At 38.8% G+C, this 13,815-nt stretch overlaps 1 protein-coding gene across 11 annotated transcripts; it reads right to left on the bottom strand.

Moving 5' to 3' along the window:
* Positions 1-333: 333 nt before the first annotated feature.
* Positions 334-12,521, bottom strand: LOC110658648 (loganic acid O-methyltransferase). 11 transcript variants are annotated; one of them, XM_058137339.1, is made up of 5 exons: positions 12,182-12,521; positions 10,531-10,640; positions 1,845-2,318; positions 991-1,328; positions 334-713 (listed from the first exon to the last, which is right to left on the bottom strand). In XM_058137339.1, the coding sequence occupies exons 1-5, from the start codon at positions 12,213-12,215 to the stop codon at positions 695-697; spliced, it is 975 nt and encodes a 324-aa protein (XP_057993322.1). In that variant the 5' UTR covers positions 12,216-12,521; the 3' UTR covers positions 334-694. The 11 variants fall into 11 exon arrangements, 7 of the variants coding, with proteins under 7 accessions (XP_057993322.1, XP_021672056.2, XP_057993320.1 ...); XM_021816364.2 differs by lacking the exon at positions 334-713 and adding an exon at positions 11,059-11,463 and having other exon boundaries at positions 806-1,328; XM_058137337.1 differs by lacking the exon at positions 334-713 and adding an exon at positions 11,059-11,383 and having other exon boundaries at positions 806-1,328.
* Between the last annotated feature and the right edge of the window lie 1,294 nt (positions 12,522-13,815).

Below are 13,815 nucleotides of genomic sequence, written 5' to 3'. Positions count from 1 at the left end.
TTGAGTGACTTTTATACTATATTAAGAAAATATTAAACCTAAGAACTTAAATGTCCTAAAAATAAAATTATATCTCTAACAAATTTAAATTCAATAAAACTACTAAATTATTCAGATCTCAGATGATAGCATACGCTATCATTGTGATAAGAAGCTGCGGCCATATTCACTTACGTAGTATCTTTGTATACTGTTACAAGTCGCATTTACAAAATTGAAACCTGGTTGGAGATATCTTGCAAGCAGCAAAAACTTGGAGTATTAATTAGCTAGATTGTTCATTTTCCTTTGTGTCTATATTTTGTCAGAAATTAGTTTTGTAGGAATTTCCTGTGAGTTGTTAACCAATATAACAAATTAAAAGAAGAAATCAACAAAACGTAGATGAACGGGAATAGTAAATCTGTAGTATATATTTCAAATAACTCAGGAATTTTCATTTCCTGTAAGCTTTAAGAAGTTAGAACCCCTATTGTTGCCATCTTCGTTAGTCGTTACCTTCATCTGCATCATTCGTCATTATTCTCCTATGTTTTCTCCATGATGACCAACATTACATTTACTCTTAGATAGTCTCGCATTTACTATTGAATTAATGATATTGGACTACTTATTATGGCCCAAATGCTCATTCTTCTTTCTTTAAATGGATATGTAGATATAGTTAGTGAGGTTCAGGCTTGAAAACTCTCGCCTAAAACCCTTGACTTGACCTGCACAAAGCAAAATCATCCTCTGTAGGCATAAACAAATTCACCATAAAAATTTTTAGAGGATTTCCAAATAAGAGAGGTGAGGCTACATCTCAGACAAGAACATTTAATTAGGCATACATGTCATAAACCAAAATGTTCTGCATCATAAATGAGTAATATGGATGAAAAGCAGGTGGGGCAGCAGAGGAAAGGCCACAGAGAGATCAAAGAGAGATGCAGGAAAAAACAAACAAACAAACTAAGCAGATAGTATCAAGTTGATTTCGAACTGAACCTTTTACGCTTCAAAGCAATGAAAAGAAGAGTTTTCTCCTTGTATTTTGATTCCAGCTGGTGAGAATGGTCGGTTAGTTCTTTAATTAACCGATCAAATATTTCACCAACAATTTCTCTTCCAAAGTGTTTGCTGAACAATTCTTCCATTGCAGCTCTTACATGAACCACCCATTCTCGCATATTAACTGGACCATCAAGCCAAGGTGCAGGGTCTGTCAACTCCATTCTCTCAATGCTGAAACAAGCATTTCTTTCTATGAGCTTTGTCATCTCCCCTGGAGAAACAGTATAAAATGGCAAGTTGAAAGAGTCTACTTGAGCTTCACTGATTAATCCCTGTAGGAAAGATTGGTTATTCAGATTTACCCAATGAATGACAAGGTGATAGTCACTTAGTTGTCTTCTGAGAAATAGTTAATAATTACCAAGCGAGAAATTATCTAGATTTATATGATAAAGCAAGTATGAACCCATATGCATGTGTCGAGCAGAGTTTAGTGCAAACTACATGGAAGTTCAATTGAGATTTTCTATCCCTGCTGCATCATACAAACAGTCACTGATTAGGTGCCCATCCAGCATAACAGGGTAGCCTCTTTCAAAGTAAAATGGCAACACCATTGCTGATGTTTTTAGTTTGTGATTGTAAGCAACAAACTTAATACCTGATACTTCAGTTATTTATAACCAATTTGAAATGTTGTTAATAGCAAAAGACTTAAATCTATTACCTTCTTCCTAGACAGACTTCTCAAACCACATCAATATTTTGTCTATAATATTAAAATGATTACAAATGTAAACTATTATAGCAAAGCTAATCCTGGAAATACAAGCTGATCACCACCTTACCTCTTTCACCATATTCAAAAGGCTCAATGTCATACATTCAAACAGCAAGCTATTAGGGAGCTCAGAAAAAGGCATTCCACTGGGGATACCTAGTGTGACTATTATCATCATCCCCCCAGTCAAAAGTTCTTCAGATCTAGCATTCAGAAAGTTTTCCATGGCCTTGGCAAACTGAGATGAATATGCATTGACTACTTCATTTGGAGCATTTGCGTAGTGAACCCTTCCTTTGTTCCATGCATGAGAATTCTCATCTAACAACTCTTCTGGCACCTTAGACAGCCAATGGAGTGACATAGAGCAATGCACAAAATGGAGAGAGGAATTGGGAAATAATCTGTCATAGAAAGAACCCGGCACCCCAGCTGCAAAGTACTGCCTTTCTTGTGTAAGAGAGGTGAACAAGGTGTTGAAGTCATTCATTGCTTGATCATTAAAGAAAACTTGGAATTCTGGCATGTGAGATGCAAAGCCCTGCAATTGATACTTTTGCTTGATAGCTTCTATTTGTTAGCATGATTATAGCAATTAGCATAATTATAGCAATTAGCATAATTACAGTAATTAATATGATTATAGGAGATTTATAGCATAATTATAGCAATTATTATTCTTGTCTAAATTAGCTCATATTCTCATGTATAAATAAATGCAATATCTCTGTAAATAAGTAATAGACAAAGACACAGACAAATACACAATCCTTTTCTTCATTACTTGTATTCTTTCTTCTAACATGGTATCAGAGCCGTAAAGCTTTTATTTATAGTTTCTGGGGTCTCTCTTCTCTCTCTACAACATGTTCTGGTTCATTCTTTTATTTCTGTTATTATACCAAAGAGCCGTTTCCAAATCCTGATCCAGGTGATTGTGATGTGCTCAATATTAGTCCAACTACACCTGCCTCTGTTGAATCTGCACCAGGTGTTGATCGATGCACTGCGCATCCGCTCCTAGCACTACTCTTCGTCGTTCTACCAGTCCAGTTTAACTGCCTCTGTTGAATCTGCACGATTGTTGATCGATACTGCGCCTGCATCTGCTCCTAGCACTACTCTTCGTAGTTCTACCCGTCCAGTTTACCTGTCTCTGTTGAATCTGCACCAGTTGTTGATCCAGTACCTGCGCCTGCATCTGCTCCTAGCACTACTCTTCGTAGTTCTACCCGTCCAGTTTACCTGTCTCTGTTGAATCTGCACCAGTTGTTGATCCAGTACCTGCGCCTGCATCTGCTCCTAGCACTACTCTTCGTCGTTCTACCCGTTCAGTTTGATTCCTGTCTCCTCTATCAGCCAAACCGCTGATATATTCACCAAAACGCATCATCCCACTCGCTTTCAGGATCTCTTAAGCAAACTCAAGTTGGCACATGCGCTACCACCTTGAGTTTGAGGGGGGGTGTTAGCATAATTATAGCAATTAGCATAATTACAGTAATTAATATGATTATAGGAGATTTATAGCATAATTATAGCAATTATTATTCTTATCTAAATTAGCTCATATTCTCATGTATAAATAAATGCAATATCTCTGTAAATAAGTAATAGACAAAAACACAGACAAATACACAATCATTTTCTTCATTACTTGTATTCTTTCTTCTAACACTATTAAATCATGGAAATGATAAAAAGTGTTTGGTCCAACTGAACATCCCAAATCTGCAAGATGAAATGTATTCGAAGCAAGGGGAATATAGCTGAAGTCCACCTTTGTAGCAATCACCTCATTAATTCGTTCCTTTAGAACACCAACCATTTTTCTCTGTAAAAGATGGGTCAAGATAACTCATCAGATGTTATAACTCCAATTTACACCAAGAAATGACAATTGACTAGACTAGCTTAACTCCAACAGTTCTTAAATTCAAATATGGTGGTTTTGACCACTAAAGTCTCAGGTCTACATTCTGGATGAGATAATGTCGACACCATATTTTGGCCGATCCCCGGAATCAATAAATTTCGAAACCAATCTCCAGCACTAGGTCTCCCTTTGCCAGCCAATTATATTTCCGATCTCTCTTTGCCGGACAACCACATTTCCGACCTCTCCTCGAAAGGAATCGAATCAATACTAAGTCCCCATGTCATTTAAAGCCTCACCGACCTCTCAAACCAATTGTCAAATCTCCTGACTAGTCAATTACATTCCCGATCTCTCTTGACAAACGAAATTGAACCAACATTAGGCCTTCGTGACACCAGTCTTATTGCCGATCTTTCATTTAAAAGTTTGGGAATAATAAAGTTAAGGTTCCAATCCGGTTTAATGATGATCCCGATCTTAAGTGTTCAAGCCAAATTTCCAATTTTAATCAAGTACCGTTTAGCGTTGGTTCCCTGCCGATCTCATGCTTATTGTGTCTTTCGACCTCTTACACTTAGATTAATAATAACTTTTAGTTGTTTTAATATGCTCAGACAATCAAGTGCTTAAGTAATTTAGAGATTTTCCGATCACATCCGTTCACTGAACAAAAAAGGAAATTTCATTTCATATTAAAGTTTATACAAGTCATTCGGCTGGAGGATCACCCCCAGCCTGATCTACATTTTGCTCACTTCCTCTCTCACCCTCAGCCTCCTCCTCGCTTTCCTCTTCGTCTTGGGGAGCCAGGTCGACCATCCAGAAAAGTCCTCCTCGGGATAACGCTTCTTGAGCTCGGCCAAGAGGTCCCTGTGAGCATTTACATAAGCGCCGGCCTCCCTTGTTACCGCCTCTTCCTCTTTCGCTTTGAGCTCCTCAGTGAGGTGAGCAACTTCACCGGCTCGAAGCGCCTGAACTTCCTCAAGAACATGATCTCGCTCGGCCAGAACATGAGCTTGCTTGGCCAGCTTGTCCTCGTAGAACTTCATCCGCCCCTCAATTTCAAATATGTAGTTCTGAGCGGATGAGAGTTGGGATCGGAGGGAAGCCACTTCATGCCCCATCTTCTCAACCTCCTTACCCAGGCGGTGAGCCTTCTCCCGAACGATGTGCTGATTCACCAAACACTCCACGTTCAGGCTCATGGATCGGGTCAGGATGTCATCAAGATTTTCCAGAGACAGCCTATCCTGATCCTCCCAGAGGCAGATGGAGGACCCCAAGACCTTAGCAAAACCCGGGTTCTCTCGAACCGTGCGGTTCTACTCCAGCGAATGAATCAAGATTTGGGCACCACGGGAAAGGGTCCTTACAGGAGGTTGGGAAGGACCCCCTTCCGCACTCGAAGCGATTGGAGGAGGTGGAGGCGGCTCCTTTTGGCGAGGAGGAGATCGAACCACTTCTATGACCGGCGGTCCCGAGGGTTGAGATGAGCCTCCTTGTATTTCCCTAGGTTCATGACCGGGCGTTTGAAGCAGCTCGGAACACTTCATCTCCCGCACCTTCCGGGAGACCTCCTTCTTCCGCTTTCGGCTCTCCTTCGAAGCTTCGCCGCTTGTCATACCTGCACAAAGAAGAGGTCAGTGAGATCGCTAAGGTCCAAAGATCTGAGATATAGGAAAATACCGATGCCGAGGTCAGAGAGCTGAAGCCCCCGATTTTCGCCGGTGATCAACTCCATTGTCCAGTGATGCAGTTCAGCAGTCACCGCATCTAAACAAGAGAACTTCTCTCTGCTCGCCTGATCTTTCAGCTCTATCACCATCAGGCCCTCTTCCCTATTTAGAGTGAGGCGCTTCGGAAGTACGGGGCCCTGGTGCAGCCACCTGCGAGAAAAACCTTCAAAGCCATTTGGAATTTTGCTCCTAAGGGTAAAGAAGCAGTTCTTCCAATTCTTCAGGGAGGAAGGCAGATCGGTGAAAAGCCCGCAATGCGGCTTCGCCTGGAAGAACCAATACTCGTTGTCCTTTCGACGAGTTAATCTATGTAGTTCGGCGAATACCTTAGCTATAGGACGCAATCCCTTAGCTCGGCAGAGGCCTCTGAAGGCTACTAGGATCCGCTACGAGTTCGGGTGGACTTGGGCTATGCACACTTGGTGAAATTTTAAGACTTCCTTGAAGAAGTCGTCAAGAGGGAACCGCAGCCCGGCTTTTAGTTGCTCTTCATATACTATAATCGTATCATTCTCTTCGAAGAAGTGATCGGCTCGGAAATCGCCGTGACACCGGATGAGTTCGAATGAATCAGGATGAATGTTGTATTCTTGGCTGAACGATTATAGGTCGGTTTCTTGAAGAATTGATGGCAGCTCGTTCATGGGAAGATTTTCCCTCCCTGAAGAAAGTACATGCCTTGATGGTGCTGCTTGCCCCCGAGCTGGAACAGAGACCCTAGGAGGTTCAGGTCGCACGCTTGGTCCGACCACCTCCACTTCATCAGATGACCACGAGATCTGAACGGAAGGGGGGCTTGCCGCTCTCTGACCCTCGGCGCCGCTCATTTTCAAAGGAAACAAAGAATTTAAACTAAAAGAAGGATCAAAACCCTTACCGGAGTCTGATCGGTGTTGGAGGAACTTGAGAAAACGAGAGAATTTTGAAGTTGTTCGCGAGAGGCTAAAAATGACATAAGGGAGCAACTGGCTAACCCTTCCCCTATTTATACCCGTCCGAGCATTTAATGCTCACGATGTCCCAAGCAGCGCATCGGTTAACGAGATCCGCCAGTCTTTTCTGACACGTCTCACGAATATTCCGAAGATTCCATAAAGAGAGCGGTAAACTATAGAGCGGTAGATTAAGGTGTTTTGAATTATGAATCGGATCGGATAAATACTTCGGAGATCGGAAAATAACCAATGAAATAATAATAAAATGATAGTTGTCAAAATAAAATTTTATTTCCGAAAAGCTTGGATTACATCATTTGGGCGATCTCTAAGGATCGGATTACATTAAAGGTCGGACTACATCATTTGGGCGATCTCTAGAGATCGGCAGTACATCCCATCTAATAAAGACCTATGTCAAAGTCTAGTCTCGTGGCTGAGTCAAAAGATGTGTTAGGCCAGCCATCGACATCGGACAGATGTACAGCTTAGATGAGGGGACTATTACTCTCATGAGGATGAGAGAGGTCGTCATCAATGTTATTGCTCAAAACCGAGCCGCTGTTGGGACACTCAATGTGGTGAGGAGCCAAATGAACTTCAAGGCGCAGTCACCAATGGTAAGGGAAATATTAGCAGTCTTCTCGCCCGAAGTCAGTTCGCCGATTATATAGGCCGAACGATTCGAGATTGACACGATCGAAATCCTCAATCCAGGTCGGTAAGTTAGTCCGGTTCTCCCACTATCATCAAATGAGGTTATCATAATTCTCCGATCACCGGGGTCGTAAATTTTCAGTCGGAGAATAAGAAGCACAATCGGAAAAAGATCAAAAGCCACTATCATGGCCGGGACTACTGCCGGAGCAGTTAGAACAGGAATTGTGAGAAGGAAGAGGAGAAAATCAAATGCGGGGGGCTTCCCGGTTGAAGGTATATATATAGGAAAATCCGAGCATTTATTGCGGGCGGAAAACGAAGCGAATACCTCAGAAATCGAGAGAATAAATGCTTTGACTGAACCGGACCGGATGAAGGAAGAGACTGGAGTAGGAGAGATCGGAAAAGAGGAGCCCGGCATAAGAGATCGGAAAAGCATCATGTTGGAAAGACCGGAAAGGAGAGGAGATCGGAAAACAAAGAGAATAAGACGCCTACCGCTGTCGTCATAATTAGAGCCGAGGTAGTTAAAGCGTTGCAGATGAAATCTCTACCGCACGCCCCAGAATCGCCCGCATTACTGACATGTGCCAGAATATGTCATGACAGTGCTGTACATCCTAATCTCCACCGTTGATCCGACTTGTAAGGACGAGCCCGGAGCCCTTGGATTAAAGAAGAAGACGACAAGACCATCGCCTTTCACTCCTAGCCCTCGGATCGCTCTTGACAAGAAAATTTTGGGCCGTTAGATTAGAAGAGAGAAAGGACAAATATTTCGGAAGAGATCTCAGCCGTCCGTTCTGATTCTCTTTAATTCCCGAGCCTCAGATCGTGTCCTTTAAAATCCTGACCCTCCATCTCCCTCAAAACAAATCCTGACTCTTCATGGGGAGCACCCGGTTCCTATAAATACCTGCATGAAAATTGTTCAAGGGGAGGACAAAAGAAAGAGGTAGTTATTATAGCGGAAGAACTCTGAAACTTAATTCAGTTCGTTACTCTGCTAATTTTAAGCTTTCATAAGAAAAACTTTTGAAACCAGTTTTCTGAAGTGTTTTCTTGCAAAGGGATTTTTGAATACTGAAACTCTCCGTTTTCAGTTCGTTCATTATCCTGTGACGCTCTCACTTTCAGTTCTTTGCTATCTTTATTTCCACTCCCATTGTCTAAGCTCAACTTCATTCAACTCGGTTATTATTTTGACCTGACTGTATTTTAGCGAAGCATCCTTCATTTCAAGGCGAACCTCAGCCCTCAGGCTAATCAGCCCGCAGTCCCATTACGTTTTACGATTCTATAGTTAGTTCAGTAGATTCGGCTCCCTACAGGTGAGTGCTTATATCTCTGCTTTATCAAGGGCTCGTTTTATTTTACGTATTTCCTTTATCTTTATGTTTGTAATTTTCACCAAGTTTATATCGCGTTATAAAATGCGGAGAGGGTCATTCTCGAGTTTACTTCTTTGTTAACCAGTCCATTCTTTTGTTAATCTTTGTTGCTTCTAAATGCAAGAGTTCTAGTCCCGAGTAGCGTATAAGTAGTTGGATAAAATGTAGGTAACTGTATCTTAAGCGTTTCTTTAAAATAATAAAAGGTCTGAATAACAAGTCAGGAAAATAGTAAGGCCGAATCACTAGAATAACACAAAAGACAATTGGGTAAGACGTCACAAGGCAGAGTAAAACCGAACCTTAGATAAATAAATGGAATAGATCGGGTATCAAAAGGTACTGGTAAGGCGACCACATAGGAAGGTCGGAAAATTCAGTTTGGTATCCCCTGTCTAGTCACAAGGTACCAATGAGTTCAAAGAAGCCTTATTCCGATCCCCGCATCTTTGAATGCCAAAACCCTTAGTCTTAGGCTCTTACGAGGTGTAACTGTAATCAAACTTCGAGAGGTCGGAAAGGTCCTTATCCGACTCCCAATAAATATTTTAAAGAGATTGGAGGAGAGTTCTTATCCGATTCTCAACCTAAAATTTTAATAAATATTTAAAAGAGATCGGAGGAGAGTTCTTATCCGATTCTCCCTGAAAATTTTAATGAATACTTAAAAGAGATCGGAGGAGAGTTCTTATCCGATTCTCAAGCCCAAAATTTTAATAAATATTTTAAAGAGATCGGAGGAGAGTTCTTATCCGATTCTCATCCAAAATTTTCATAAATATTTAGAAGAGATCGGAGGAGAGTTCCTATCCGATTCTCAAGCCTAAAAATTTTAATAAATATTTTAAAGAGATCGGAGGAGAGTTCTTATCCGATTCTCAAGCCTAAAAATTTTAATAAATATTTTAAAGAGATCGGAGGAGAGTTCTTATCCGATTCTCCACCAAAATTTTAATAAATATTTAAAGGAGAACGGAAGAGAGTTCTTATCCGATTCCCAAATTAAATTTTAACAAATACGTAAAATGATTCCCTAAAATAAAACTAATACGCAACAGCAACTCACTAAGGGTCGACTCATTTATTTATATATCTGGGTAACCCGAATTGGTGAAAAATCAAATATTCCCTTTTATCAAGAGGATTAACATCTCCGTTCGAACCTCCTAACTACCAATTCTAGTTTATAAAGAGCTTGGAGTTAAATCTGCTTACCCTCATTGAGGGACGAGGTGGGGTGCCTAACACCTTCCCCACCCGTTTACGGACCCCGAACCTAGAATCTCTGTTTTTGAAGTGGTTTCATTTTAATTTATTTTCACAAATGGTTTTCTTTAATTTCCCTCAAAATTAAAGTGGCGACTCATCACTCTTTCCCACTTCGGTGAGTGTTTGTCCAGGCGACCGCAAAACACCTTGCGACAGATAAGAATCCAAACAATGAAACATGTAGACGGTCATTCTATGTAGATATTGATTAATGCTGAGTGCTATCAGATCTAGGAAGTGTTGAACATTAAATAGAAAGGTCCTTTGAGTATAGATGCATTGTTGAAAATGAAAACATTAAAGCATCATGTTAATCGTGAAAGAGAGAAATTCACATGTACTCAACCAGATGGACATATAAACATGAACCAGATACTCTGGATTTAACATAAAACTGTGAACTAAATTTCTAGATTTAAAATGATGTCAATGACCACGCATGACTTAAAGATCTGACTCGGTTTAGCAGCATAATTAAGTCCCTTTCTTTTCAGAATCATATTTATTCTGGTTGATTAAATTGTAGAACCAGGCTGATGAGTTCCCATGAAAAGGAGATGACTAATTGGCATTTTGATTCTTTCATACAAACAAAATTCAAAGATTCTCATGCAGCTAATTCAAGATCCTTAATGCAGAAGTTCCTTTAAGCTAATCCATTGATTATGACTTTACTATTATGTATAAATTTTCATACAAACATCCAGAGATCAGTCATGACTGTTGAATGAATTTTTTAAGGCCCAAACTAAATGCACTAGCTTGACTTTAGTACCCATGAACATCTTTGCACAAAAGTGAACAGAAAAATTTCTTCAGAAATCAAATAGTTGGCAGATTACATAAAAGCAAAAAAACTTGAGTTAATAAGCAGAAAGAATACCTGATAGTAAGAGTTCCTGTAATAGCTGTAAACGCCATTTCCACCAACCATTGCAGGTGAATCTGTCTCCCATTTTGGCATCTTTGCCTTCGAGTTTTTACTTGTTTTCTCTGTAGATGCAAAGAAAGAGTTCCAAGTAGTGAACACATGAGCATGAGCATGCGCATGAGGGCGTGAGGCTATATAACAGTTGATCCAATCCTCTACAAGTAACCCCAGAGAGAGAGAGAAAGAGCAAAAGGTTTGAACAGAATTACAATAAACAAATTGGAGGACTCAAAAGCAACCAAAAGCATTTACCACTCCCTGGAAACAGAATGGATCTTGCATATTAACAATGGCTAAATTGATTATTGATGGAACCTTTTTGCAGCGCATTTGATAAGATTCCCTGACTTCTCTGTCCCTAAACACTAAAGTGTCACTATAAAGAACCTGTTAGTCGCAAGCAATGACGCTATGTTCTCAAACTTCTCATAATTACACATTATTTGGCTCCAAGATTAGCGAAACAAGAATATTCCTTACCGTTAGCCTTAACCTGTACACACCCGGACATGCATCAGCGTCAACGCTTCATTTAAACAAAACAACAAACACCTCACGAGCAGCCAAAACAATTCGGCAACGTTGAGGGGCACGTCCGGATAAACGAAAGCTCCCATCATAGAAGTTTAGGAGAAAACAATTCGCCTTGATGAGTGAAACGTTCCTGTAAACTCCCTGATCAGTGGCCGTCACCCACAATTCAAGGCATTAATACAAAATTTAGCTGTTCTATGATACGCAAATATGCGAATCCCAGTTAGATGAGGAAGGGTCTAAGCAAAAATTTCTCCCAGTTACATACAACCTATCATATAGTAATTTTCATAGAAAAAGTCAAGGGCCGATAAGAGTAAGTTGATTGACCTTCCTCCAAATATAAGAATCCTGCAAATATAAAAAGTTTTAGCATGTTAAGTTTTTAAAAAATAAAATAATAATAAATTATTAAAGTAAAATGAAATTTAAATAGTTTTACTAATGAAAATTAAAATATATGGAAAATTTTGAATATGTGTTCTTGAGTTTGTTAAGTAGGTCATGAGTTTAACATTCTTATAAGAAGTATGTACCGTTACTAAATAAGGAAAATTATTTAAATACCGTTAAAAATATTAAGTTAAATTATAATTTAATATCTAAAATTTAATAAAATATAAATCTTAATCTTTATATTTTTATAATCCTCTATTTAATCGTTAATATTTTAATAAATTTACATATTACTTTCTACCTAAATATATGAAGAAAAAAAGTGTTAAAATTTCAACGAGAGAGAGAGAAAAACCTAATATATTGAAGGATAAATATTCAGTTTAATTTGATAGTTTAATTTTGGGCTACCTCATTTTGTTCATTCATTAAAAGCATCGACACCTAATCTGACTTTCAAATTTCAATCAATACCCAACAATTTTCCATAAAACAAAGAAAAACCAATATCCATTTTTGAGAAATTTCAAGTAACAAATCGATTTAAAAAAAGAAAAAAAAAAAGCCCTGCAAACTTAGCCAAAAATTTCAATAAATAGTTCAATACACAAAAAAGTTATAAAAGAGAAACCCAAACATCAATAATGAACTCAATAACTCAAAAAATTAGTACCCAAAGTTGTAGAGGAATTGAATTGAAGGAACATTGATAGTTAGAGGTTAAGATCATGAGAGCTTGAAGCAAGGAAGAGGAAGGGGAGGCATAACATCAGGCTTTGATCATGGCAGCGATTTGAATTATTGGAGAAGAGGAGACCGCGAGAAGCATGAGGCAAGGGAAGGCAAGAAAGATGATGCAGCCCATCCTTCAAAGCGATAGGAGGCGACTGGCGACGTCAAAGAAGGAAAGAGCAGATTGCAGACTAGATGCAAGAGGAGATTTGGGTGGGCGCCGGTCCGTGGTAAATAGAAATAAGAGTCGAGGCCGCAAGTGACTAGGTACATTAATTAACTAATTGACTAAAACATTCTGTGTTAGAAATAATTAAATAGTTATATATTACATTATTAAAGAATATGTTTATTTGAAAATATGCTTGTATCTATAATTTTCTATGAATAATGAATAACGGAAGTGAAAGACTAGGTTCACAACTCTCAATATCAACAGACTTCAAATTCTATATGAATTATATCTGATGTTAAATGGAGTTATCAGAATATATATATATATAGGACTGAGAGTTGGGGTCTCTTTCTTAGTAGGCTTATGGATAGCCTGATCCATTACAGGTTTGCCCAATCACATGACCCAATCCATTTAGATATTACCAATTACTAAACTTATTATTTGATATCATTATTTAATCTGTCAATGAGCCTAACAATTGATTAATGCTAATCCACATCCAGATACAAATAAATAATCCAACAATCTCCCACTTGAATAGCAGTAATCAATTTATTAAACTAAAAGTACATATTAATAAAATACAAAACAATATCCAATAACAAGTAAGCAATTTAATCTATAAAATCCAGTTAATGTAATAGCAAACAAAATAACATTGAATCCGATAGGGAAAACAATATTATATATATGTGCCAACAAAATCTCAAAAAACAAAGATTGAATTTAAATGGAATATGTGACAAGATATGTCCAAAACAATGGTTTAAGCATTCCATACAAATGCTAACTCAAATGTAATATAAAACAGACTCCCACTAAACTAAAGTATCATCAAAAGTTTTCACTACACCCATATGCGCAACATGCTTCTGAAAAACACTAATGGGTAAAGCTTTGGTTAACAGATCTGCAATCATTCAATCCGTAATAATATGTTCAATCCGAGTCTGTGAGTCACGAATCTTCTCTCAAACAAACAGAAATTTGACATCAAAATGTTTAGTTCGACTAGAATTCCTGTGATTTTGAGAGAAGCAAACAGCGAGAGTATTGTCGCAATAAATGGTCAGGGGACTTGAGATGCTCTCAACAACAAGCATACCAGAAATCAATTTCTTTAACCAAATAGCTTGACAATTGGCCTCATAACAAGTGGCCTCATAGCAAATAGCTTGACAATGGTTTAAGCATTCCATACAAATGCTAACTCAAATGTAATATAAAACAGACTCGCACTAAACTAAAGCATCATCAAAAGTTTTCACTACACCCATATGCGCAACATGCTTCTAAAAAACACTAATGGGTAAACCTTTGGTTAACGGATCTGTAATCATTCAATCGGTAATAATATGTTCAATCCGAGTCTGTGAGTCACGAATCTTCTCTCGAAC

Source organism: Hevea brasiliensis, chromosome 15 (genome assembly GCF_030052815.1).
Source record: "Hevea brasiliensis isolate MT/VB/25A 57/8 chromosome 15, ASM3005281v1, whole genome shotgun sequence".
Taxonomy (NCBI): Eukaryota; Viridiplantae; Streptophyta; class Magnoliopsida; order Malpighiales; family Euphorbiaceae; genus Hevea; species Hevea brasiliensis.
Note: the sequence above shows the minus strand (reverse complement) of the source record. Positions and strands in the feature narration are given on the sequence as shown.